The following is a 24,605-nucleotide window of genomic DNA, read 5'->3' as shown; positions in this document are numbered from 1 at the left end:
AATGTTTTATTTTTTCAAATTTACAAATAAAATTGAATTTAAAAAATGAACCAAATAGCTTGTTTAAAAGCGCGTTTTGCGCGTTTGTTTTTCTTAGCGGGGCCATTTCAGCTGAAATGGCAAATTGATTTTTAAGAAACAATTGTTTGTACTTCAATTGTGTACATGAACAAAATTGTATGCTGTGTACTTCTGAACACTCACAAACGAATTCAAAATTAAGTTTTAAACAAATCTTTAAAACAAAATAAATAAAGAAAGAAATAAAGAAAGAAAGAAGAAAGAAATAAAGAAAGAAAGAAAGAAAGAAAGAAAGAAAGAAAGAAAGAAAGAAAGAAAGAAAGAAAGAAAGAAAGAAAGAAAGAAAGAAAGAAAGAAAGAAAGAAAGAAAGAAAGAAAGAAAGAAAGAAAGAAAGAAAGAAAGAAAGAAAGAAAGAAAGAAAAAGAAAGAAAGAAAGAAATAACAAATACAAATTGAAACTTCCAAGGGCTTTGAAATATAGCATTTTGTTTTATTTCAGCCTTATCAAATTAATACTGGTATTAATCTTTGTCAATTTAGAGCTTTTGGTAACAAATGCGATTTCAAATTGGAGTTAAAAAAGATGCTGCACACGATCGTATCAATCAAATTACCATGAGTGCTTTCTTTTTGTGTTGGTTAGGTCGCCTCTGACGTGATAGGTTAGTATCGCGTAACTAGGGAATGCACCTCCCTTGCTCGCCCTGGTAACACGATGCTAACCAATCATAGGGTGTGCTGGAAATTGATTAATAAAATCGCCAGCCGGAAACTATTTTTTTTAGCTTATAACAGATTTGCTAGAGTAAAGGCACATAAACACGCATACATACCAGACATACCAAATATATAAATCCATTCATCCCATCACACGAATTGTTCGCACTAGCGCACCCCCCACACACACCCCCACATCCCTCTGCAGCACACACCAAAATGTTTAGCACACACACAACCATCACGCACAAATTACACACAGCTTTTTAACAATCATAATTATATTACTCCTACTACAAAAACGGTTCCACTCGAGCACAGTAAAAGAATTCATTATTTAACCAAATGAATGGCCCGTTACGAGGTTTATTAAAGGCACTATCAGTGATCTATGAAAACAAGTAATCATATTTATTTTTAGTAATGGCTTAAAGGTCATTAGGTTTCGCTGCCTGTACAGAATTGATCATGTCTCACCTCCTTTTTCAACAAAATCGATGGTTATAACTCTTATAGTGAGGGATCAACATTTAACCACAAATTGCCTCAGGCAAACTCACTTCCTGGGAATTAGATACATTTTTAAGTAATTCATTGACCCACGTTTGTCATATACTGCCTCTAGTTATAATGACAGCCTGGTGATGTGGTCAATTAATTTACAGATACGAACCTCAGGAGGGAATTCAATCTCTGATCAATCTTCTTCAGGTATTGAAACGCAATGTGAAGAATAAGACAATAAAATCATTTGAAAACCTTTGCAAGAAGAAAGAACACAGCGGTGTTGATTCATATTATGAAGTGTCATTCAATTGCGTGTAGCTGCAAATAATATCCACTCCACTGTCAAACATGAAACATTAGGCCATAATATGACCTATTAGGTCATGTTTCTCTCATCACTTAGTTCTTATCTATAGTCAAATCATTGATAGTGCATTTAACTAATTACCAAAGCCACTCTTTCTTGTAGTCTTACTTATTAATTGTTTTTTGTATTCAATACAATAGTCCAATTGGCACATGCAATTGCTTTGATAATTTGTGTGTTTCATCTTATCCGTCGAAAATCCAAACAAGAGAAATTAAAATAGTGTTATTGAAGAGGACGACACTTGTCTTTAAGAATTGATTAATTAAGATAATAATAATAATAATAATAATAATAATAATAATAATAATAATAATAATAATAATAATAATAATAATAATAATAATATTAATAATAATAATATTAATAATAATAATAATAATAATAATAATAATGATAATAATAACAATAAATATGCTTCCATATTCGACTGCAACGTATGCATACCAACATTTTATATATTTAATGCTTTTGCTTTTTGATAGTGAATACTTTACTCAGAACAAGTACAGAAAACAATGTTGCTCTTCATCTTCTTTCTTCCTTCTTTAATTCCCCGTCGCCAAATACCAGAAAGTGTGTTAGGGTTATACAACTTTATCCCGAATCAAACTGCCAGATCCTCTATGATTAGCTATAACAGAGCTTTGCGAGTGCTTCACATTTAACAAACAGCTTTTCTATTTTACATGCGTACAGTGGCAGCACTAGGAATTTTTTCGGGGGGGAGGTGAATTTCAGGGGGGGCAAACTCGACAAATGACATAGTTTGCGCAAAATTGCCACAAAAAGTGGAAAATTACATAGTTTTGGGGGGTTTGCCTCAAAATTGGGGGGTACTGGGGGGCAAGAAAAATATTTGGAGGGAAAATGCCCCCCCCCCCTAGCGCCGCCACTGCATGCGTATACTATTTAGGTTTGAGTAACAGGTACCCCTTTAACGTTTAGCATACTCTGGTTTTGCATACTTTGTGGTCTCATTTCCAATCCGACCCTTGTACTTGATGTTCGCCAATTTTGAATCTGAAGATCGCCATCGTTATTGACAAAGTGGATCGCATAAAGTTTAGGTAGATACAAGCACACCAATGTTATATAAGCTGTCAACAGCAAAGCAGCGCATAAAGCGGAAACTTTTTGAACAGCACCAACTGCTGTTGTGTAAACAGGTATAAGCGATACACATACAACCACTGTTGAATATACACTAGCCGCAATAAATTTAGACTCATTGTAATTGCTAGGAACCTTTCGGGCTTTGAAGGCATAGAAGCAGCAAGCTACAATGATGATACCATTATATCCTACTGAAATCAAAAACCCAGTTCCTAGTGTGCAGTAAAGCTCTATGTTGTCTCTTCTAGGCGATGTAAACATATAGTTTGGTTTAGATGGGTTGATGCTTGCTGAACAACACGCTGCCAGAATCTGTAGGGAAATATAACAGTACAAGAAACGAAAATGTTACAATACCATGAATTAATTTGTCAGTATTGAAAAGTGACCGTTTCAACAAATTGATTTCCGAACTTAGAAACCAACCGGGTCTGTTTGGTTAAAAGGTCATCTTGGGCTCTCATACAAACTTTCAATATACAAGTGGTTGGTCATTTTACAGCACAGGACAGGACCGCAAAAGCTGGAAGTGTGAGGCAGCAGGTGCAGGAACGCAAGATACATCGTAGGTAGGTACCAAACAAATACAAACATGTATTAACAGAGGTGTTAGTATGTGGTCACAACGTTTTAATAACATTAAAATGCCGGTTTGCATAAGTTCATCAAGACTATTATAATTAAATTAAATATCAGCTTAGGTTGCACAAATCCTGCATTCTCACACTTTATGCTAATATCATTTTCCTTCAAATATTCCATATCACTTGAAAATCCAATTAATAACATGATCAAGAATTAATCAAATAAAACGTCCAACTTGTTTCTAAATAAGCTTTCCTTAAAACCTAACAAATGAACACAATAACAGAGCAGTTAATAATATAAACAAAAACGATGATACAGTTATAATTTAAGTATACGCCACTCAAGTCTGTCTTAGGAATCCTTATTGATAATTCCCTGGAAATCTCACACCGCGCATGTTGTTAAATTAATTTCTAAATACAATGGCATCATATGCCAGATCAAGCTCTTGTTCTCTGTGCAACCCATTTTGTATGCTACATCTACACTCAATATTTGGTCTGGTTGTTGAACTGGAGCATGAAACCTCATCTGTTCAGTGAGGTTGACATCTTCATTTATACCTTGTCAGAGGGTCATTGTTGAAACTTACACCTTTCACTAAGTATTCAGTTTATAATTTTGTTCACCTGAAGCTTAAAACCATAGCTGGTTAAATATTGTTAAGATGGAATGGACATACACGTTCATTTCTGATTTGTAAGCAAACCATTGTTGAAACTGACTCCTGGAATTTAAGTGACTGAGTAGTTGACCTAAATCTTAAAATCCCATCAGGGCACCTGCATTCCTATCTGACTGTTAAAAAACCATTGTTGAGATTAACATCTTTATTCAGCATTAATTCTGTGTTCGCCTAATGTTGGTTCTATTAGTTTGAGCTGATTTAATTTACCCCACGCTCTATTACAGGGATACTGAACTGAGGTTTGAAAATAAAGGTTATGCCCTTTCCAATGTAAATGTGATGAAATCTCATGATTTTGAGAGAAAACATCTTCATTTGGATAACTTATTTCATTTTTCTAAAATTTACATTTGCTTTCAATCTTGTTCAGGGTTACCTTAACACTTTTCATTAAGTTTTCAGTTTATAATTTTGTTCACCTGAAGCTTAAAACCATAGCTGGTTAAATATTGTTAAGATGGAATGGACATGCACGTTCATTTCTGATCTGTAAGCAAACCATTGTTGAAACTGACTCCTGTAATTTAAGTGTTTAACTGAGTAGTTGACCTAAATCTTAAAATCCCATCAGGGCACCTGCATTCCTATCTGACTGTTAACAAACCATTATTGTGATTAACATCTTTATTCAGCATTAATTCTGTGTTCGCCTAATGTTGGTTCTATATATTAGTTTGAGCTGATTTAGTTTAACCCACGCTCTATTACAGGGATACTTAGACTATGCCATAGTCGATTTTTGATAAATAAAAATATTATGTTATTTAATCATGATGAACGCATTCAGTTGAACTCGGTTATTATACTGATATTTATTACATCAAAATACTAGTAAATGGTTATGATAAAGTTTATATAATTATATTAGTGACAGTAGCCTAACAGTAGCGTATACGTAGGCTTATTGAATGCAACATATTATAACATTCTATAATGGCACTTCAATACTGAACAATTCTGATTTTAGAATCTACCAGTTTAATAATAGCTAATAATCGCGAAAGCCCGAGTTAAAAATCAACTATGAACATTGCATTTTTAACAGGACTTTGACCGGGGACTTAGTCCCTAACACACACTGTCAATCATACTTGTTTATCAATTCAATTTAACCGCAAGGACAAAACCTGTACGTACAAGACGCGCTCATGCACCTAGTACACAAAGCGCCGAGTTGTGTACGATGTAGTAATCAATGGTAATGGCACGTGTCCGGAGGATTTAAACCATAACGAGATCTGGGTGACCAATCACAAGCCAGATCCATTTAAAGATGCATTACATCATGGCCAATTTTAGTAGGCCAGAAATCCGACAATCTCATCCATATATAGACAGCCCTGTTAACCGCAATCGAAATTAAGTAGTCCACTTGGGAAGCCAACAAATAGAGGGAGTACGGTGACTAAAAAGATCAGATGTGAAAATCTATCGATTGTGCACAAATTAATTAAATCAGAGTTTTAAGAGTATGCACAATGGGCAAGTGGACTACGGAAAAGTCTAAGGGATACTGAACTGAGGTTTTGAAAAGGTTATGCCCTTTCGAATGTAAATGTGATGAAATCTCATGATTTTGAGAGAAAACATCTTCATTTGGATAACTTATTTCATTTTTGTAAAATTGACGTTTGCTTTCAATCTTGTTCAGGGTTACCTTAGAGACTACATAGTTCGAAGCCCTTTTAATCGACGGTTTCGTATGTCATAGGCAGGAGACAAGATGGGTACGTAAAAGGTTGCAGGGTGCGCTAGGAGAAGGAAAATCATCTCTTTTACTTGGACTTTCCAATGGTCTGGTCCAATTCGTCTTTAATCATTTGTAAAATGAGAACGTTAAAAATACTATGAGGTGGATTTCTGCTCAATTACTTTTGTTGACTTTTTGCTGGTTAACAGTAATTGCCAAGCATGGTGACATTTAACCTAACCGATATTTAATAGTGTGTATATAGCTCCTTCAGATACGTCATTAACAATTTTAACCATTTCCTATTTTCGAAATACATTTAGAAGTTCTGTGTACGATACCTTTAAATAATACATATAAAAGTGTTTCGACCTGAAGTATTGCTTCAATGAACGTTCGCCACTTGCACTGTTCTACGTTTGGTAGGGGGATATTATTGTAACTTCTTTTAAAATCTTTTGTCAACTAGAAAAACAGAATAGGTACAACGGACATGGACACAGAAAGATGGCAATGAATCCTGAATATCTGTACTGACATTTATAATTACTGGTATGTCTGAAAAAGAGTATTTCGTTATCGGTATATCTCATATCTGGCGTATAGTATACCCTGGTTTATTTGTATGATTTAGTACTTGCGTCAAAATGATAATCCTTAATGTTGATGTTAAGGTCATATGCCGGGAATGTAAAGACTATAACAAGTACATTAGCCCAGAGCGGGATGTATCAATGCGAAGATAAGTTATCTACATAACATTACATACTATACTGATGTAAGATAGATTTAGACCACTGTACCATCTATACTATTAAGCAAACTTAATCATATTTTTGCATTATGATTATGTTTTATTAATATGAATCATTTTTATAAAGAAGTTAGTCAATCAGTGTCCGTCTGAAAATGAGCTCATTTAATTGTAACAAATGCCAAGGGTTAATGATGTGCATTTTGCTTGCAAAATAGCTGAGATTGACATTGGTTTTGCACCATTAATTTTCGGATTTTATAGGCTCACGATATTTTATTTCATTTTATGGAGTCGTGCGCTTACTTATCAAATGTGACTTGTTACCCACCCATTCGTCATGGTATTTGCAACTCGAAGGCATGCTGCCATAACTACTCTAAAATGAGCCAATTGAGCACTTGAAGCACTTTTCCAACGGCTGTTAACGTAATGTTTAGTCGTACCATCGGCTGCTAAAGTGCTTTCTGGTTCACGGGATGATATATGAAAATCAGTGATGTACGGGAAATAAGTGCTGACACACAGACAGACCTTCTTTTATTTTTGTTTTCGTATGTGTGTTTATAATTATGACAGGCTTTTATTGTCAAAATGTATTTATGTACCGCTGTAATTTTCAACTCTCAATATTATTATTTAAAAAAATTAATACCTGAATATTATATTGTGAATATATCTGAACAGAACCGAACTGATCAATATCTTAATGTAGAATATTCTTTTTTCTCATTTAAGGTCAGTGCAAGCTTATCACTTTTTTTTTACTTTATTCGTCCCGAATTTATCGGAGCATGCGTTTTCATTCAGTGACGTACTATGCCCCTGCCATCCCTTAATTACGCCCTTGTAATCTCTCATTGAATCAACATTGAATTTGTTGAATGCCGCCAGATACAGATTTTCTTCATTAATAGAAACTAAATACAGCCATATTAAAAAGTCGCCATTAGTTCCATCCCAATTTAATCAGAGTCTGATGAGTTTATGGCAAATTAATTTATATAATAATTTTCTATACACTTTCCTTCGAAGGTTGATACCAAATGTGATATCAAAAGTTAAATCATCGTGAGCATAGGAACTGTTGTTTGGAAATTGGTTCAATTTTAGGAATGAAGAAAAGTAAAGAAAAGACCAAAAACGAAAAGAAGGCGTGGCAATAAAAGGCCGTGGCATCTTCTCTATGGCCCGTTTCACACCAAAATGCACATTGATCATCAAAATGCAACATTTTTATTCGGACACATTGCCACACAATAAAGCTTTTTGAAGCTCTTAATCGTAAAAACAGACACTCGGTATAATGTACGTGTTTTCCGCCAATGAAACATGTTCACTAAAACCGGGACGAAAGTTTATTTGCCCCTGAAATGTTTTTGTGGTCATACATGTCTTGAAAATGTTATTCTTGGTCAGGCCAAGAATACTAACTACGCCCCTGTCATTAAATGAATTCTCATCTGTCCCAAACCAAATCTTCTGTAAGCAGATGGGTGTACGTGTAAGTTTGTAAGTTTGTGACATTTTAAATACTACACGAACTGGTTAAGAAAGGACACGTGTGAGATATGAGAGTACATCAGACATATCTAATTGCATTCGAAGAATGTCCTTCTGATATGAAATTTTTTTTTTTTAATTTGCGATATAATACACATTGTATGGCAAATGATAAAAAATTTATATTTTTGGTATTTTTTTATAAATCTAATGATATGTACTTAAAGTGTATGTAGCTGGGATGAAAAACCGACGAAAATCAGTGATGTAAGGGAAATAAGTGCTGGTCGACAAACAGAGAGACCTTCTTTTATTTTTGTTTTCGTATGTGTGTTTATAATTATGACAGGCTCTTATTGTCATAATGTATTTATGTACCGCTGTAATTTTTAACTTGAATATGAATACTTGAATATTATATTGTGAATAAATCTGAACTGAACCGAACTGAACAATTATATTTTAATGTAGAATATTCTTTCTTCTTATTTCAGGTCAGTGCACTTTTTCACAAATTTTTACTTTATTCGTCCCGAGTTTATCGGAGCATGCGTTTTCATTCAGTGACGTACTATGCCCCTGTCATCCTTTAATCACACCCTTGTGATCTCTCATTGAATCAACATTGAATTAGTTGAATGCCGCCACATACAGATTGTCTTCATTAACAGAAACTAGATGATTGAACTAAATAAATGGTTGAAACTAATAAAGGCGTATTTCGTGATCCTAGTATCCTCTTTTATGACATTTTTCAGTAGATATCCAAGAATAAAGCGTATTCCCAAAGTTTCAGTTGATTCTGATTTTGCGGTAGCGAGTTATGCATGAGTATGTATACTGCTCCATAGACTGGTAATTTCGTTTGTTATACCAGAACGAAATTCAAATTTCACCATATCTTTGCAAAACGAATTAATCTGCAAGAAATTGTTTGCACATAAACATTATGTAGCCATAGGTTTCCAGTGATATAATAATCTCAACATTTTTTGAGAAAAGTGGGGGGGGGGTGATGCTGTGGATCACGAAATGCCCTATATGGGGAACAATGTTAATGTCCCCAACCAAATGTGTATGTCCAGTCCAATGTTGCAACGAGATAGCTGTTAGCATCTGATTAAAGGTAACTACTATTTCTATAATGTGAACCTATATCAGATACAGTATTACTTGAAAGTTTAATTCAATTGATGTTAATCAACCTCCTCCCCCCCCCCCTCCGCCATTCTCGTTTATAACTTTTAGAACGACAGTACGCTAAAAGCACTGTCGTGGATTTGATAAACTATAATTGCTCAAATCGGAGTTCCATAATCATTAAACATGAATATAAGTACATACTGCAGAAAGCACAGAAATGTGTAAAGCTGTTCTATACAAGATTTTAATACTCATTGATCATGTTGATAAGAAAATACTCATCAATATTACTTCCTGTGTCATGAAATAACAATTCAATTTATTTTGCATCATTCCTTTTTGTCGTTACGGTCTAGGAATTCAATCACCCAGGAAATCTATCGCCAATCTGCAAAGGAAAAGCAGGATCAAAAGTAAGAATCTATTTAAAGACTTCGATTCTCACTTTGCCTATACATTTACTATCTGATCTTTCTATAGAACCCAAAAACAACTAATATTTCATGGCCTTGTCGTGACTAAAATAATTGGTCATTTTATTAAATTACAGTCAGCATTAATATTTGATTACGAATTATTCTCTCTTTTCAACATACCATAAAAATAAAACGTTGTATTGCCTGCGGATTGGATTGAAATCTTCTTATAGCTGGGAGAATCAGCGAACATCGGAGCTACAAAGCAATTCAAGAATTAACACTTGTTCTGCGACTGAGGGTGTTTCATCCGGAATACTTACATGTATACACCCAAATGTCTTAGCCTAATCGTAGAAACATTATGCGCTCATTTGAGTGATTTTAATCCACTACCCTGCCCGGGGTAAGACCAATCATCAAATAGCGAGGTTTATATAGTGGGTTGGAGAAGCAAGCAGCTGCAAGCCATAGCTTTTATGAGTATTTTTTAGATAAAGCCAGTGAGTTTATTTTCGTTCTTGCTTTCAAATTTAGCAGAACAACTGGTAAAAATTGCATGTTTGTAGGATTGTTCAGTCGGGCATATAACCTTATTTTGTCATATACTTTGGTGTAAAACTATCCAGATTTCTCAAGCTCTTGAGGGCCCACTCGATGGATGCCGTTCAGAGACCATAGCGACTTTACGTAGGGAATGTTTATACACATTTTTGTCTATTAGCCATTACTACGAGAGTTAATATGTAAGTTGTAGTTTCGACGTTTAATAAAGTCAATGAGTTGTTTTAATCTCTTACAACGTGTACTGTTAACCTCGGAGACTTCAAAATTGGAAAACCTGATATGTCTTTTAGTTTAAAATCTCTGCATCTTTTCTGGGTCATGCAAACTAAAGTAAGTACGTCCTTCCCATCTTACCAAACTAAGGTAAGTACGTCCTTACAACACTTGCATAAGTGTTGTAGCTTGAATTGATCAAAAATTAGAGATTATAAGAGGAAATGTTGTCATCAACATATTCATCGTTGCACTTCATGTGGCGCCTTCAATTTTTCTCTGCACGCGAATTATTATGACTAAGAATTCAACATTTTTAAAGTATATATATGTGACATCCTTCTGCGTGACATCTCCCGACCAGTCCCAGAGCACTTCAGAACCAGTGATCATGATCACACTTTGGATGTAACTGATGGAACAAAGAATAATTTTCCAACTTGAGACACTGAAACACAACGTCATGAATCTGCAATTCAATGCATTTACTGTTGCCATGCGCGTTCCACGCGTTCGCACTTTACTCGCTCGCATTTCACTCGCACGCTCTTCACCAGTTCACGCAACCCTCTTTTCTTTGGTTATTTTCAGGTACGCCGATCACAGCTCACACTTGATAAAGGCCTTGGGCCAAAATATCGTAAATAAATTTGTGGATTTAAATATACATCTCGTTATGAATTCGGCAAAGAATTGCCCAGAGTTATCCATCGATAAATAGTTTCTAGATTACAATTACTCGACAAAACCAACCTGAAAAAATATTGATGGAAAATAGTTGTTGTAAGAGCCTTCTTGACTCCGGTGTACACTTTGTGTTTTGACCTTTTTTTATTCTTTGTTACTGTCAGACTTTATTGGACCCGAAGGGCTTACTGAAGATGAAATTGTCATATCAATGGCCTGCCTTGTAAGAAGCCAGTTTGTCCCTAGCATATTCATTAACCAACACTTTGCCAGATTTTTTTTTCAGTTGATTCTGATTTTGCGATAGAGAGTTATGCATGAGTATGTGTATTACACTGCTCCATAGACAATGTGTTGTAATATCGTTCTGTTATACCAGAACGAAATTCAAATTTCACCATATCTTTGCTAAACGAATTAATCTGCAAGATTTTTTTTTACATAAACATTATGTAGCCATAGGTTTTCGGTGATATAAAAATCTCTAAATGCCCTTTTAAGTGTCGCATATGGGGAACAATGTTAATGTCCCCAACCACATGGGTATGTCCAGTCCAATGTTGCAACGAGATAGCTGTTAGCATCTGATTAAAGGTAACTACTATTTCTATGATGTGAACCTATATATATCAGATATAGTATTTTCTTGAAGATATTCATCAGGACTGTTCATAGTAGATTATTATTCGTAAATTCATACAACTAGTCCAATAAATTCCACTTACATGCAGACATTTCGTAAACTACCAGTTTACTTTTTCGATGCTATTGTTGCACTGACGATCTGTGTACAGCTGATGTTTTCTGCTGCTTAGCAACACCATGAACAGTGACGAGGGGCAATACAACTTAAGTCACGTATTTGACGATCTGATTTCTGAAGGAAAATCAACTGGCAACTCCGAAACGTCTGCATGTAAAGTGGAATTTATTGGACTAGTTGTATGAATTTACAAATAATAAGATATAGTATTACTTTAAAGTTTATTTCAATTACTGCTAATCAACCTCCTCCCCCCCCCCCGTCATTCTCGTTTATAACTTTTAGAACGACAGTACGCTTAAAGCACTGTCGTGGCTTTGATAAACTATAATTGCTCAAATCGGAGTTCCATAATCATTGATCATGAATGTACGTACTGCAGAAAGCACAGCAAAGGTATTTTTGTAAAGTTGTACTAGACGAGATTTTAATACTCATTGATCATGTTGATGAGGGAATACTCTTCAATATATTTACTTTACTTTCTGTGTCATGAAATAACAATTAATCTTATTTTGCCTAATTCCTTTTTGGCATTTGCTTGTCGTTACGGTCTAGGAATTCAATCACCAAGGAAATCCTGCGCCAATCTGCAAAGGCAACTGTAAGCAGGATCAAAACTAAGAATCTATTTAAAGACTTAAAGTGTTCGTGTCTCACTTTCCCTATACATTTACTATCTGATCTTTCTAGTTTGCAGAGAACCCAAAAACAACTAATAATTCATTGCATTGTCGTGACTAAAATAATTGGTCATTTATTAAATTACAGTCAGCATCAATATTTGATTACGAATTACTCTCTCTTTTCAACATACCATAAAAATAAAACGTTGTATTGCCTGCGGATTGGATTGAAATCTTCTTATGCTTAGCTAGGAGAATCAGCGAACATCGGAGCTACGAAGTAATTCAAGAATTAACACTTGTTCTGCGTAGGAGGGTGTTCCATCCGGAATACACCCAAATGTCTTAGCCTAATCGTAGAGACATTATGCGCTCATTTGAGTGATTTTTAAACTCCACCCAACCTGGGGTAAGACCGATCATCAAATAGCGAGGTTTATATACTGGGTTGGTGAAGCAAGACATGGCTTTTATGGGTATTTGTTTAGATAAAGCCATTTTCGTTCTTCAATTTAGCAAAACAACTGGTGAAAATTGCATGTTAGGATTGTTCAGTCGAGCATATAACATAACCTTATATGTACTGTGGTGTGAAACTGGCCAAGATTTTTCAAGTTCTTGAGGGTACACTCTCATTATGCCGTCCAGAAGCCGTGGTCATAGCGACATTACGTAGAGAATGTTTGTACATATTTTTGTCTCATTGGCCATAACTATGAGAGTTAATTTGCAAGTTGTAGTTTCGACGTTTAATAAAGTCAATGAGTTGTTTTAATCTCTGTTGTGGCGATATATTATTTTATATCCCGTGCCTTCTATTTTAATTTATTTATTTAATCAAAATTATGGTGTCATTCACCCCGAGTGAGATCACTCTCTCGTATCATTTCGATTAGACTATCGTAAAACGTCACAATGGTCTTTTGTAAACGGAGGTCTTGTGGACGACGCAAACTGAGAATGAATTGTAGCTTGTGGCAGTCACTCAGAGGAATAACACCTCTCCATAAACTCTCCGTGTGCGTCAAGATTTGAACACAACTTCTTAGTTTAGAGCGAGAACAATTCTCGCTAATTATTACTTGATAATGGAGTTTGTTCTACTCCTAGTTCACTTGTTAGATTTTATATAACGTTTCATACGGAATGAAGAAGATGTAGTAAGTAATAAATATAACTTAATTATCAGTAAATTGTGGTTTTGATTGTCTTCATGTTTGTGTGATAATATTCGTGCTTGGCTGAATCTGAAAGCCTAAATAAGACCCTGGTCGAACCTCTAGTTCTATGAAGAACTTTATATTAGCGCCCCTACTCATGCCAAATCTACGATGAAGAGCCGAGGAGCAGAACTACCAATCAGAGAGACTAGCCGAGACGAGTGAACCAAGACGCATCTACCAAGCCGTGTGATTATTCCCTGGTACCTACCTCGCCGGCTAAAATATTTAGCGAGTCCTATTTCCAAAGTTCTTTATTAGATCTCCTACAACGAGTACTGTTAAGCTCTGAGATTCCAAAATTGGGAAACCCGATATATATTTTAATTCAAATCTCTGCTTATTTTCTGGGTCATGTACACTAAGGTAAGTACGTCCTTCCCATCTTACCAAACTAAGGTAAGTACGTTCTAAGTGTTGTAACTTGAATTGATTAAGAATAAGAGGAAATGTTGTCATCAACATATTCATCTTTGCACTTCATTTGGCGCCTTGAATTTTTTTCTGCATGCGAAATATTATGACTAAGAATTCAACATTATTAACGTTTATATGTGACATCCTTCTGCGTGACATTTCCCGACCAGTCCTAGAGGATCTCAGAACCAGTGATCACACTTTGGATGATATTGAAGTAACAGCAATTTCCGACACTTGGGACACTTAAAGCAATAATGTGTGATAAAAATAGATTCCTATTTAAATGTTAGTTTTCACTGATAGCTACTGATCGCATTTCCCCTTGTAATTACAAATGAGGTATAACGAAGAATTTTTTTATTTCATTCCAGCGTCTACAATAAGTGTATTTAGCTCGCCGATTATTATTATCATGATTATCGGGAGCTTCACGCAGCGATATACACACATTGTATGCGTCAAGTCGACGTATTATATGGCGCCCCCACAATGCGTGTATAATCTCGCCAATCATGCCAATTGTATTATTTATCCTGATTATTGGAGGAGCTACACGCAGCTGATGGGGTGTACAAACAAGACGTACTACGAATAGCGATATGCATAAAGTTTATACGGTACGTCACTGATTCAATATACACAAGCAGGCGATGTCTCTCACGGAGCATTTATGTACACCAATAGCCATTACAATCGTGCAAAAAGTATAAATTCGAAAACAATTGAGGGCCTTGCTGTGGAACAAATCACACATTATGGCTTTATACCCAACGCTATGAGTCTGCAATTCAATGCATTCAACATAAATAACTTTGACTCCTTAATTTCAGTATTCATGCATTTCAGTAGTCTATGAGTTATATCCGCTTAGCTGTCTTCGTTTTTCGCGTACTTTATATTCTGCGTTCACACTTTACTCGCACGCATTTCACGCGCAGCTTTTTACGCAACCATCCTTTCTTTGGTTATTTTCAGGTACACGGATCACAGCTCAGTGAGTTCAAACTTGATAAAGGCCTTGGGCCAAAATATCGTGAATGAATTTGTGGATTTAAATATCGATAAATAGAATATAGATAAACTAGATTACAATTACTCGAAAAAATCAACCTGAAAAAATATTGATCGGAAATATTTGTTGTAACAGGCTTCTTGACTCCGGTGTACACTTTGTGACCTTTTATATTCTTTGCTACTTACAGACTTTATTGGACGCGAAGGGCTTAGTGAAGTAGAAATGGTCATATAAATGGCCTGCCTGTAAGAAGCAATATTCATGGCCCAGCATATTCATTAACCAACACTTTGCCTGATAACAACTTCAATGACTCACTTATTGCATTGGAGTGGAATTCAAAATTCGCAATTTCAAGCATACCAAATTGTGTTTGATAGGCTGAGGGTGATCATCCCGGTGATGGAAGGCATTCTATTAAAAGTACCAAAACTAATCCGAAATGGATCTGCATAAATCGCACTGGTTAAATAGTTATAGGGGGTGTCGGGAGATAGTATCAAATAATTTTTGATAGGAAATGTGCTTTCTATGAGTTTACACTATGGTGCTCATAAAGTAGAGAATTAGCCTACAATGGCTGGTTTAGGGAGACTGAATTTGGGTTAAAATTGCTGAATTTGGGAAACATTTTCCTGATATTATCAAATTTATTGAAGTGTGAGGTGATATTTTCTGCACCTAAATACCAATACGTGTTGGTCAGAACTAAATGTACTTGTAATGTACCAGTTTTGAAAGCGAGAGGAGCTTTTAAAAAACGGCTCTTAAAAGTTTCAATCGCCCCATATGGCGAAATGTTTTTATAAACTTAATGTACATAAAAATATTGCGTGAGTTCATTAGAAAATCCGGAATGACTCCATGGGGCTATTCAAACTTTCCGAGTACGTACCACTTTTTAAGAGCCATATTCTAAGCTCCACCCATGTTCAAAAACATGGCAAGCACCTTTAAGCTCTGTCAAATGCCAATTGCTGACAAAGTTTAGGAAATATCACCTCAACCCCCAATAAATGTGATAATAACAGACAATTTTGCATAAAGACCGAAATTATGTCCTCCACAAAGCTCAAATTCAGCCTCTTAAAATCTGCCATTTTAGGAAAATGCACTACATTATAAGCACCTTAATGTTAACTCATAATATTATCATACAACTACTTTACACCATTTATTACTTACTTATCTTTATTATTCAGGGTAGGCCCGAAACCGCTGGTCTTACCCTGCAATAATATACCAGTTTAAAACAACATAATGAAGATCTTAGTTGCAAAAGCCTTTACATCCACCTCTGGCTGAAATTGAGTATTACCTCCCAATCCATCCTCAGCTCACTTTTGGAATGCTCTACCTGGTCCAATTACCTCTAACCAGAATCGGCTGAGCTTCAAACGGGAGGTTAACAACTATCTTGGCGCCAACCCATCAGCGCTATCATACCGATAGCAGCTGTTAATGCCTTGCATAGTTCAGACATAAAAAAAAAATATATTTAGCCCGTGCGGTTCATGCAGACCCATTCCAGACTTGCCTTGGCACTTCGTGAAGAAATGTTCCATACTTATTGTGACGTCTGTATATTATAATGTGGATTCTTTTAATTTAATTAATAGGCCTAAATATTGTAGCATATTTTGCACCTGATGTAATAGTATAACGACATAATAACAAAAGTATAATTAACGTCATGAGGACTACATTTGCACGAGAATAAATGAAATTCAACATGCATTAGTGACTATGCACCTGGTGTCTTGTACTCGTTTTTCACTCTAATTGAATCAGCCACTTTGAGATAAATGATCTTATCAAGTACAAATTGTCATATCAATACGTCCTTATCCAAGTACACTTACTAGCTCGATGATAACATTAGCGAGAGTATATGAAATATTGGTACGCTTTCTTTCGCTTTGAAGACCACGTCTTTTACTGTAGTTTTCATTCATTTCATCTCACCACAGTTGCACCAAAAGTCAAAAATGTATGAAAGAAATCTATGTGGGCTTTTTTGCATCTCTATTAAGGGTGATTTCTAAAGTATTTGACATTTGTATTAGCAAGTTACCTGTACAAAATGTGACCGATTTTATATAAAACAACACATATCACCACCGATGACAAAGTATTTGAATGTTGAATAGCTATACCGCACATCGTTCACATGAGGTAAATAATTATTTTGTATATGCAGTAAACGAACTGGTCTATGAATGCCCCGCAAGCTGCTGATAATAGCTCCTATAGTTAAAATTTATTCTCGGCGCGCGGTGAGCGATTGGTATTGGTATCTCATTGGCTAAAAACTAATCACAATAGCTCAGCGATGTAATTAAATTCAGCTATGAGTTGTCTTTCAAAATATCAGGCCCTATACCATTACCTATCCTATTGTTGAATGTCGGACATTAAGCTTGTATCGGCAGAGTGCTACACTATCGTGTGACATTTTTGGCCAAAATGAGATTTTGACGATTCAAAATTGCTTAATTATTTTTAATTAATAAAATAAAATATGCAAGACTATCGTATGTGCCACTTACGATAGTCTTGCACGCTAATCTAGTATGTGCCACATACGCTACTTTATTGGGCATAACAAAACAAAATCACGGAATGCTACACCATCGTAAGTGCAAAACAGTCTCTAACACATCACTGGCTGTGACGCTGACGGCTGTATACATTGTCATCATGCCGGCTAAGTTCATAGCTCCCATGACTGGTAATAGAGACGATAAACCCGGTGTTTCTATTTTTAGATTCAGTAATAAATCTTGAGAGATAACATTACGGCAAAAGGTGTCTTGCTAATGTAAATATTATGTGCCAAAATAAATTAACACTTGTTAAGAAACATAAAATGACAAAATATTGGACATTTGAACCGATACTACGCATATCCTAATTTAGCAATGAATGCTACACTATCGTATGTGGCACATACGATAGTGTTGCACTCTACACTTATTTCTATTTTAGTGCAACCCTATCGTATGTGGCACATACGATAGTGTTGAACTCTACACACATTTCTATTTGAGTGCAACACTATCGTATGTGGCACTTACGATAGTGTTGCACTAAAATATCAGTAATAATTCATCGATTTATTAACTTTAACACCATTTATATAGTTTATATTATTAAAATCAAATTGCTTTACATTCCCATGTCCCTTTATGGCTACTTGGAAACAAACGGCTACGCAAAACACAAATATGCTCCTCCTGTAAAACTGTCCAAACTGCACTTACGATATAATAGTGTTGCACTCTGCCGACGCACTGTCTTTATAGAATTGAAAACTCAGATGAATTGTGTGTTACCGCCACTTGACATGCTTAAAATCATTTCTGGTATTTATTCCAAGCTACATGTAGACCTATTTACTCTTGTATGATTATGATCTCAAATCCTTGAATATATTTTGTTATTTTTGGTTTTTGTAAAATACTTTTGTAAGACTTGCATTTGAAGATATATGTGTTGAAAGAATATGATAATCTTCACTGTGCGTATTCGTATTGAAAACCCGCCCTGCCTATTGAAAAGAAAAACTTACAAAAGATCGAATTTTCTTGAGTTGATAACATTAAAGAGGGTGATGAGCATGCGTAGATCATAAAAATGAGTCATTTCAGCTGATAAATGGCAACGCCGTATTCGTAATGGGGAAGAAACGTATCTATTTATCCTAACAGGTGCTTGGCCTGAGTCGATCGGCCTATCTTGAACAAAATCGCGCGTGGCTGTTGAAGAACGAGTGGATTCGCCCTACTATCATAGTAATTTCTGACACGAGATATAGGGGTGATGACGCTGTGTACCGTAGTATTGTAACATTTGCGCCAGGCATCATGCGTTTCTGTTGCTATCATTCTCTTGAGACAGATTGGAAAATCACCAGGTGAACTTGCATATGTAGTAAATGAAGTTGATTTAATAGTTTTCATCAGGAAAACCCAGTGAACATCATGACCTCATCAAAATAATAATTATGTATTGCAACTGTTGGTTAACACTGTTGAGGGGCCCGGTGAAGGGTCATTCATCATAACATATTGAATACGAAGTTAGAGGATAAATTGGTCAATAACGACAGAATTTCTGAAACATTGTTTAAGTCACGTATTCAATACATGATTGATTTATTTGCAAAATAATACTCCGTGACCATTGTTGACGAACAATTATTAGTAAGAAAATGCAATAAAGACATTTTTATGAATATCAACTTTGTATTGTCAGTTTTTATTTTCGTAACACGTGGGTTATACAGCATAGAAACAAAGGACAGTTTAGCAATTTGAGAAATATCAATTTCAGTTGCAGGCAGCATTTTAAATTGATACCGGTAATATGAGATCAACTGGTGGAAATGTTGATTTGCAATTTAGTGTATGCCCGAAGCATTTTCGTAGTATGGTCTGTAAACAGTTACCGCAAACTGCAGTTGTTCTCAAGATTCAATACCCTCTTATTATCTTTTACCCAATTTTTAATGTGAAATTGGCTAATTTCGGGCGGAATTTTCTCATATTCAGAACTCTCACAGTTATACCGATATGAAACTAGATGATTCAGATGCCAAATGATCAAAACCTAAACAGGTTGACCTGACACTTTAAATATCTCAAATGACAGTGCGCCCTCGAAGCTGAAAGTTACAATTAGGATGGCGAATATTTACTAAAACCCGATGCCATGCAGAAGAATTTTGGTAATATTTCAATAAAAATGTCATATGAGCAGAGAAAATATACTATTACGAAGCACCAATCATGTCCTTTTTTGTTGCAATATATATTTCAGATATTTTAAAGCAGCCTTTTCAGATGTCACACAGACAAATAGTTCCTCGTCGTATTTTCATACATCGCCCAGGGCTATTAGTGGTATATAGCCTCAAGGTTCAAGGCTGGTAACCCAATTTTAACTGCACTACGATCAGAGGCAGAGGATGATTTAAGGAAGCCCCATCATGCACTGCAAACGTGTTATAACTAAAGTTTCAACTGCCACTTTACTTTTCAAATCCCATTGAATTCTGTGCAAAAGATGTTGTTTAAGAATTGTGCGCGTGTCATTATTACTTGGTCGATTTCAGAACAAAAGTGATGTATGCATAAAGGATAATTCACACCTTCTGTAGGAAACATAAAATGTGAAATCGACTAGCATTTTGAATGCGTTTTTATTGTAAATATATCAGTCCAAATTCAAATTTAACCATGCCCGTCAATGCAATGTGCGAGCAGTGGTGTCATGTTCACTCACACACCTGTGCTAACCACAAGTCAACACAGTGGCGTGGTGGGAAGTGCTTAAATCATCCTCTGGATCAGAGGAATGATCATTCAGAAGTCTAATCGGTTTTAACATGAATAAATTAATGGTTACCTAAACCTCATTTAGTTAGTTTGCAAGTGTCAATAATACATGTATTATTATAAATACTAACGGGAATCATATTGACAGGTTAGAAAAAATCCAGAGGAAAATCACTCGTACTTTGTTCTACAAAGATTTTCCTGAAGTTGATTTTGAAGATCGTCCATCTTATTCTGAGAGGCTTGTAGACCTTAAATTGATTAAGCTTGAGGATGTTTACAGTGTCAAACAGCCTTGTCGTATTTAAGTCGTTTTACTTGAACATGCTTAAGTGATTTATGGTATGATATGTTTTGGCTTATGTATTTTCAAATGCCTATTCAAATTACATATTTATAATATTGTTTCAAGATTTCATTTTTTTTTTCCAAAATGTTGCTTTTCTCTATTTTATGTACTTTTAATTTTAACTATTCTTTTATGTGCAGGATGAGTGGGCAAATCTTCTTCTGTAAGCAGATGGGTGTAAGTTTGTGACATTTTAAATAAATAATAAATAAATAATAAATGTAAACTTTTATGGACTTATCATCATTACTTTATCATCATAAAATTTCCTACTTTGAATGATCCTGCCCCCGCCCTAAACAGAAGAAACTGAAGAATGCAATAATTAATTTTCGTTCCTAGCATACCTGTTATTTTATTATATCAAAATTTTGGTATATTAGAATAGTTTACAAACCTCCTGATGCAATTAATATGCTTTAAACCATTAATGATATCGGTCTGTCAAATGCAGTTTCACCTTACCAGTTCTGGTTCCTGACATTAGTAATAGTTTACCGATGAACTGGGTTCTATTACCTCAATCAATATCAGACAAGTTAACTAGTAATATGAGACCGAATCATTAAGGTACATTACAAATCGCCGGATATCTAAAGTACATGTATTTCGCTGCAAACATCGCAAACAGTTATACATATATTTTCGTCTGCAGGGACATATGACAATGTATGAGGGCAAACCTTTTGGTGGGATTGATAGATTTTATTTGATGATACTTTCCAGTTATCATATTATGCTTTGCAGAGTGTGTCAATTTAAATCACTTGTCAAATGCTATGCTTAGCAGTGTTACTTCCAAAGCGCGTCTGAGGAATATACGACCTTCTGTAAAAGCAAACTATTATTGTTTCATCTGCGGAGGCATATGAATGCAAACCGTGGTTGGATTGGCATATTTCATTTGATGATACATTCTAGTTATTGTATTATGCTTTGAGTACGTCAATTTAAATCACTAGTCGAACGCTATGTTTACTTTTTGTAATTAGCAGTGGTACTCCCAACGCTAATTTTTAATGCTGTCAACAGCGAATCTCAGGAATATTCGGCCTTCTGTAAAAGTAAAAGTACATGCAGGAAAAGGATGAAAATTAATATCATCTCACTACTAAAACCGCCAACGCATCGTAGGCAATGGTATACCCAGTCATCACAGTCTGCTGAACTATGCATTTACATTTCAAATTGTGTCATTATTATTATACGAAGTCTCACAACTGATCTGCTTTGATAATGAATATAACAGCATCGATAAGACTTAAAAGTTAGTGCTTCCACCATAGGGCCTTGGGAAAGTTAAGTCTGGTCTGGGAAGTATTAAGGGCGCCTTCCCACAGAGAAGATAATAGGAAAACACACCAGAAAGAAGGGTAGTTTTTGTTGTGAAAAAGAAAAGGAAAGTTTAAATATCGTTCATATCATTTATATATTGATTACACAAGAAACGAAAATTTGCAAGGGAATTTAGCAATCAGCAAAAGCTCAAAGTAGTCTATACACTCAGAATTCTAGTCAACCGATGGCTATTGTTGTACAAGGCTCACTCAGTCATTTAAAGGTCCGTAACCCGATCGACAGCAGCATCATCCCCGATTTTTTTCATTGTTGATGAGGTTTTGGTATCACATAATAGATACTATTTTTCTCATTACTATCCTGAAATTTGACGCTCCAAGTCGATGTATTTCCGGAGAAATCATGAAACACAGCGGTTTTTACAGGCTACCAGTTTGTGAAAATAAAAATTACTTCGGATTTCTGGGTAGGGAATTAATTGCGAACCATCGAGACGGTATGCCGTATTTAATTATAAAAAAATCTACGATGTACATCGTGGGCTAAATTGCTCAATCGGTTAGCGCACTGTGAGTTACCCGAGAGGTACCCGGTTCAAAATCTCGTATCGGAAGATTTTTTTTCCTCTCCATTTTTAACCCAAACTTTTTTATATTCATTTGAAATGTACATTATTGCAAGGGGAAATATATTTTGTTTCCTTTTTTTCTGAAACGGTACGAAAACAACAACAAATATTTTCCGTTCAATACGGGCCGGGCATTATACAGCATGTCAGCATTCGTCATACGAACGGGAATTGTTGTTGCTTGCTTGCCTGCCCAGAATGCAATTCACGTATACCAAGGTATTGGATTGCAAATTTGGCTATTTATTCACATTTACGCTGAAAATGCTCTCGTTTTTCACAAAGCAGCATAAAGGGGCGATATTTGATATTATTATGTAATTTTAAAGACAATCCATATCCAAAACCAATAGGGTTACCCCCCTTTAATGAGGCAATACAAGCCATCGAATTCGGTGTTGAAATGAGCACAATTTTGCGTTACAACTTTTCAATGTAAAATTAATTTTTGTTTTTTCAGTAAATGTCGAAAGAAAACTATAATGTTCGGTGCTGTATATTTTTTTCAAACCCTGATGTTAAACTTAGGTGTAAAATGTAGGTTTCTAGTGTAAAGTTTCCGTTTTTCACAGGCTTCAACTTACCGCGCGAGCTTTTTTTGAGGGATGAACGTTTTTGCTTTTCAAAGTAACATAATTCGCTAACGACTATATGTCATAGTTTTGTCAGAATTTCGGTTTTGATTGCACTATTTTTCATTTCCGACTCAAAATCAACTCGCGAATATACCCAAGGATAGATAATTTTGCAACCAACAATATAAATTATTTCTGCTGGTTATATTAGAAATGAAGTACTGCTTGGACATTTTGGCAGTCGCAAGTGAAAAAAGTGAAATCAAAACGGAAATTCTGACCAAATTATAATATATAGACCCACAAGATGTGCCTTACAGAGGTGGGGAATATCTTTCTTTAGCAGAATATATTAGTTTGAAACGCTAAAAAAAGGCCTATAAAAATATAAAAAAATCTTACACAATTTCATGCCTAATTTTAACACCAGGGTTTTTTTTAATGTATATCTAAGCACTGTTTTTACTGACATTTCTGAAGGAAAAAATATTGCTTTATATTTGACTAAGAATTAATTTCATAGCAAAAGGGTGTATCTCTGAGTTGTGCTGATTTCAACATGTACCGATCGACTTTTAGCGCGACTATGCATAACAAAAGAAGCTGGTGACTAAAGTTCTGAGTGTATAGCAAATCTTAGCAAAGCTTAGCAGTGTTACTTCCAAAGCGCGTCTGAGGAATATACGACCTTCTGTAAAAGCAAACTATTATTGTTTCATCTGCGGAGGCATATGAATGCAAACCGTGGTTGGATTGGCATATTTCATTTGATGATACATTCTAGTTATTGTATTATGCTTTGAGTACGTCAATTTAAATCACTAGTCGAACGCTATGTTTACTTTTGTAATTAGCAGTGGTACTCCCAACGCTAATTTTTAATGCTGTCAACAGCGAATCTCAGGAATATTCGGCCTTCTGTAAAAGTAAAAGTACATGCAGGAAAAGGATGAAAATTGATATCATTTCACTACTAAAACCGCCAACGCATTGTAGGCAATGATATACCCAGTCATCACAGTCTGCTGAACTATGCAACATTTCAAATTTTGTCATTATTATTATACGAAGTCTCAAAACTGATCTGCTTTGGTATTGAATATAACAGCATCGATAAGACTTAAAATTTAGTGCTTCCACCATAGGGCCTTGGGAAAGTTAAATTGGTCTGGGAAGTATTAAGGGCGCCTTCCCACAGAGACGATAATAGGAAAACACACCAGAAAGAAGGGTAGTTTTTATTGTGAAAAAGAAAAGGAAAGTTTATATTTCGTTCATATCATTTATATATTGATTACACATGAAACGAAAATTTGCAAGGGAATTTATCAATCAGCAAAAGCTAAACGTAGTCTATACACTCAGAACCCTAGTCAACCGATAGCTATTGTTG

At 35.3% G+C, this 24,605-nt stretch overlaps 1 protein-coding gene across 1 annotated transcript in view; it reads right to left on the bottom strand.

Annotated features, from left to right (window-relative positions):
- Nucleotides 1–2,422: 2,422 nt before the first annotated feature.
- Nucleotides 2,423–24,605, bottom strand: part of LOC140166456 (metabotropic glutamate receptor 5-like) — a 62,352-nt gene continuing 40,169 nt past the window's right edge. Inside the window, exon 2 of the mRNA XM_072189938.1 lies at nucleotides 2,423–3,041. Coding sequence (XP_072046039.1) covers nucleotides 2,526–3,041 — 516 coding nt within the window. The 3' untranslated portion in view covers nucleotides 2,423–2,525. The remainder of the gene's footprint in view (nucleotides 3,042–24,605) is intronic.

This window comes from Amphiura filiformis, chromosome 1 (assembly GCF_039555335.1).
Source record: "Amphiura filiformis chromosome 1, Afil_fr2py, whole genome shotgun sequence".
Classification (NCBI taxonomy): Eukaryota; Metazoa; Echinodermata; class Ophiuroidea; order Amphilepidida; family Amphiuridae; genus Amphiura; species Amphiura filiformis.
Note: the sequence above shows the minus strand (reverse complement) of the source record. Positions and strands in the feature narration are given on the sequence as shown.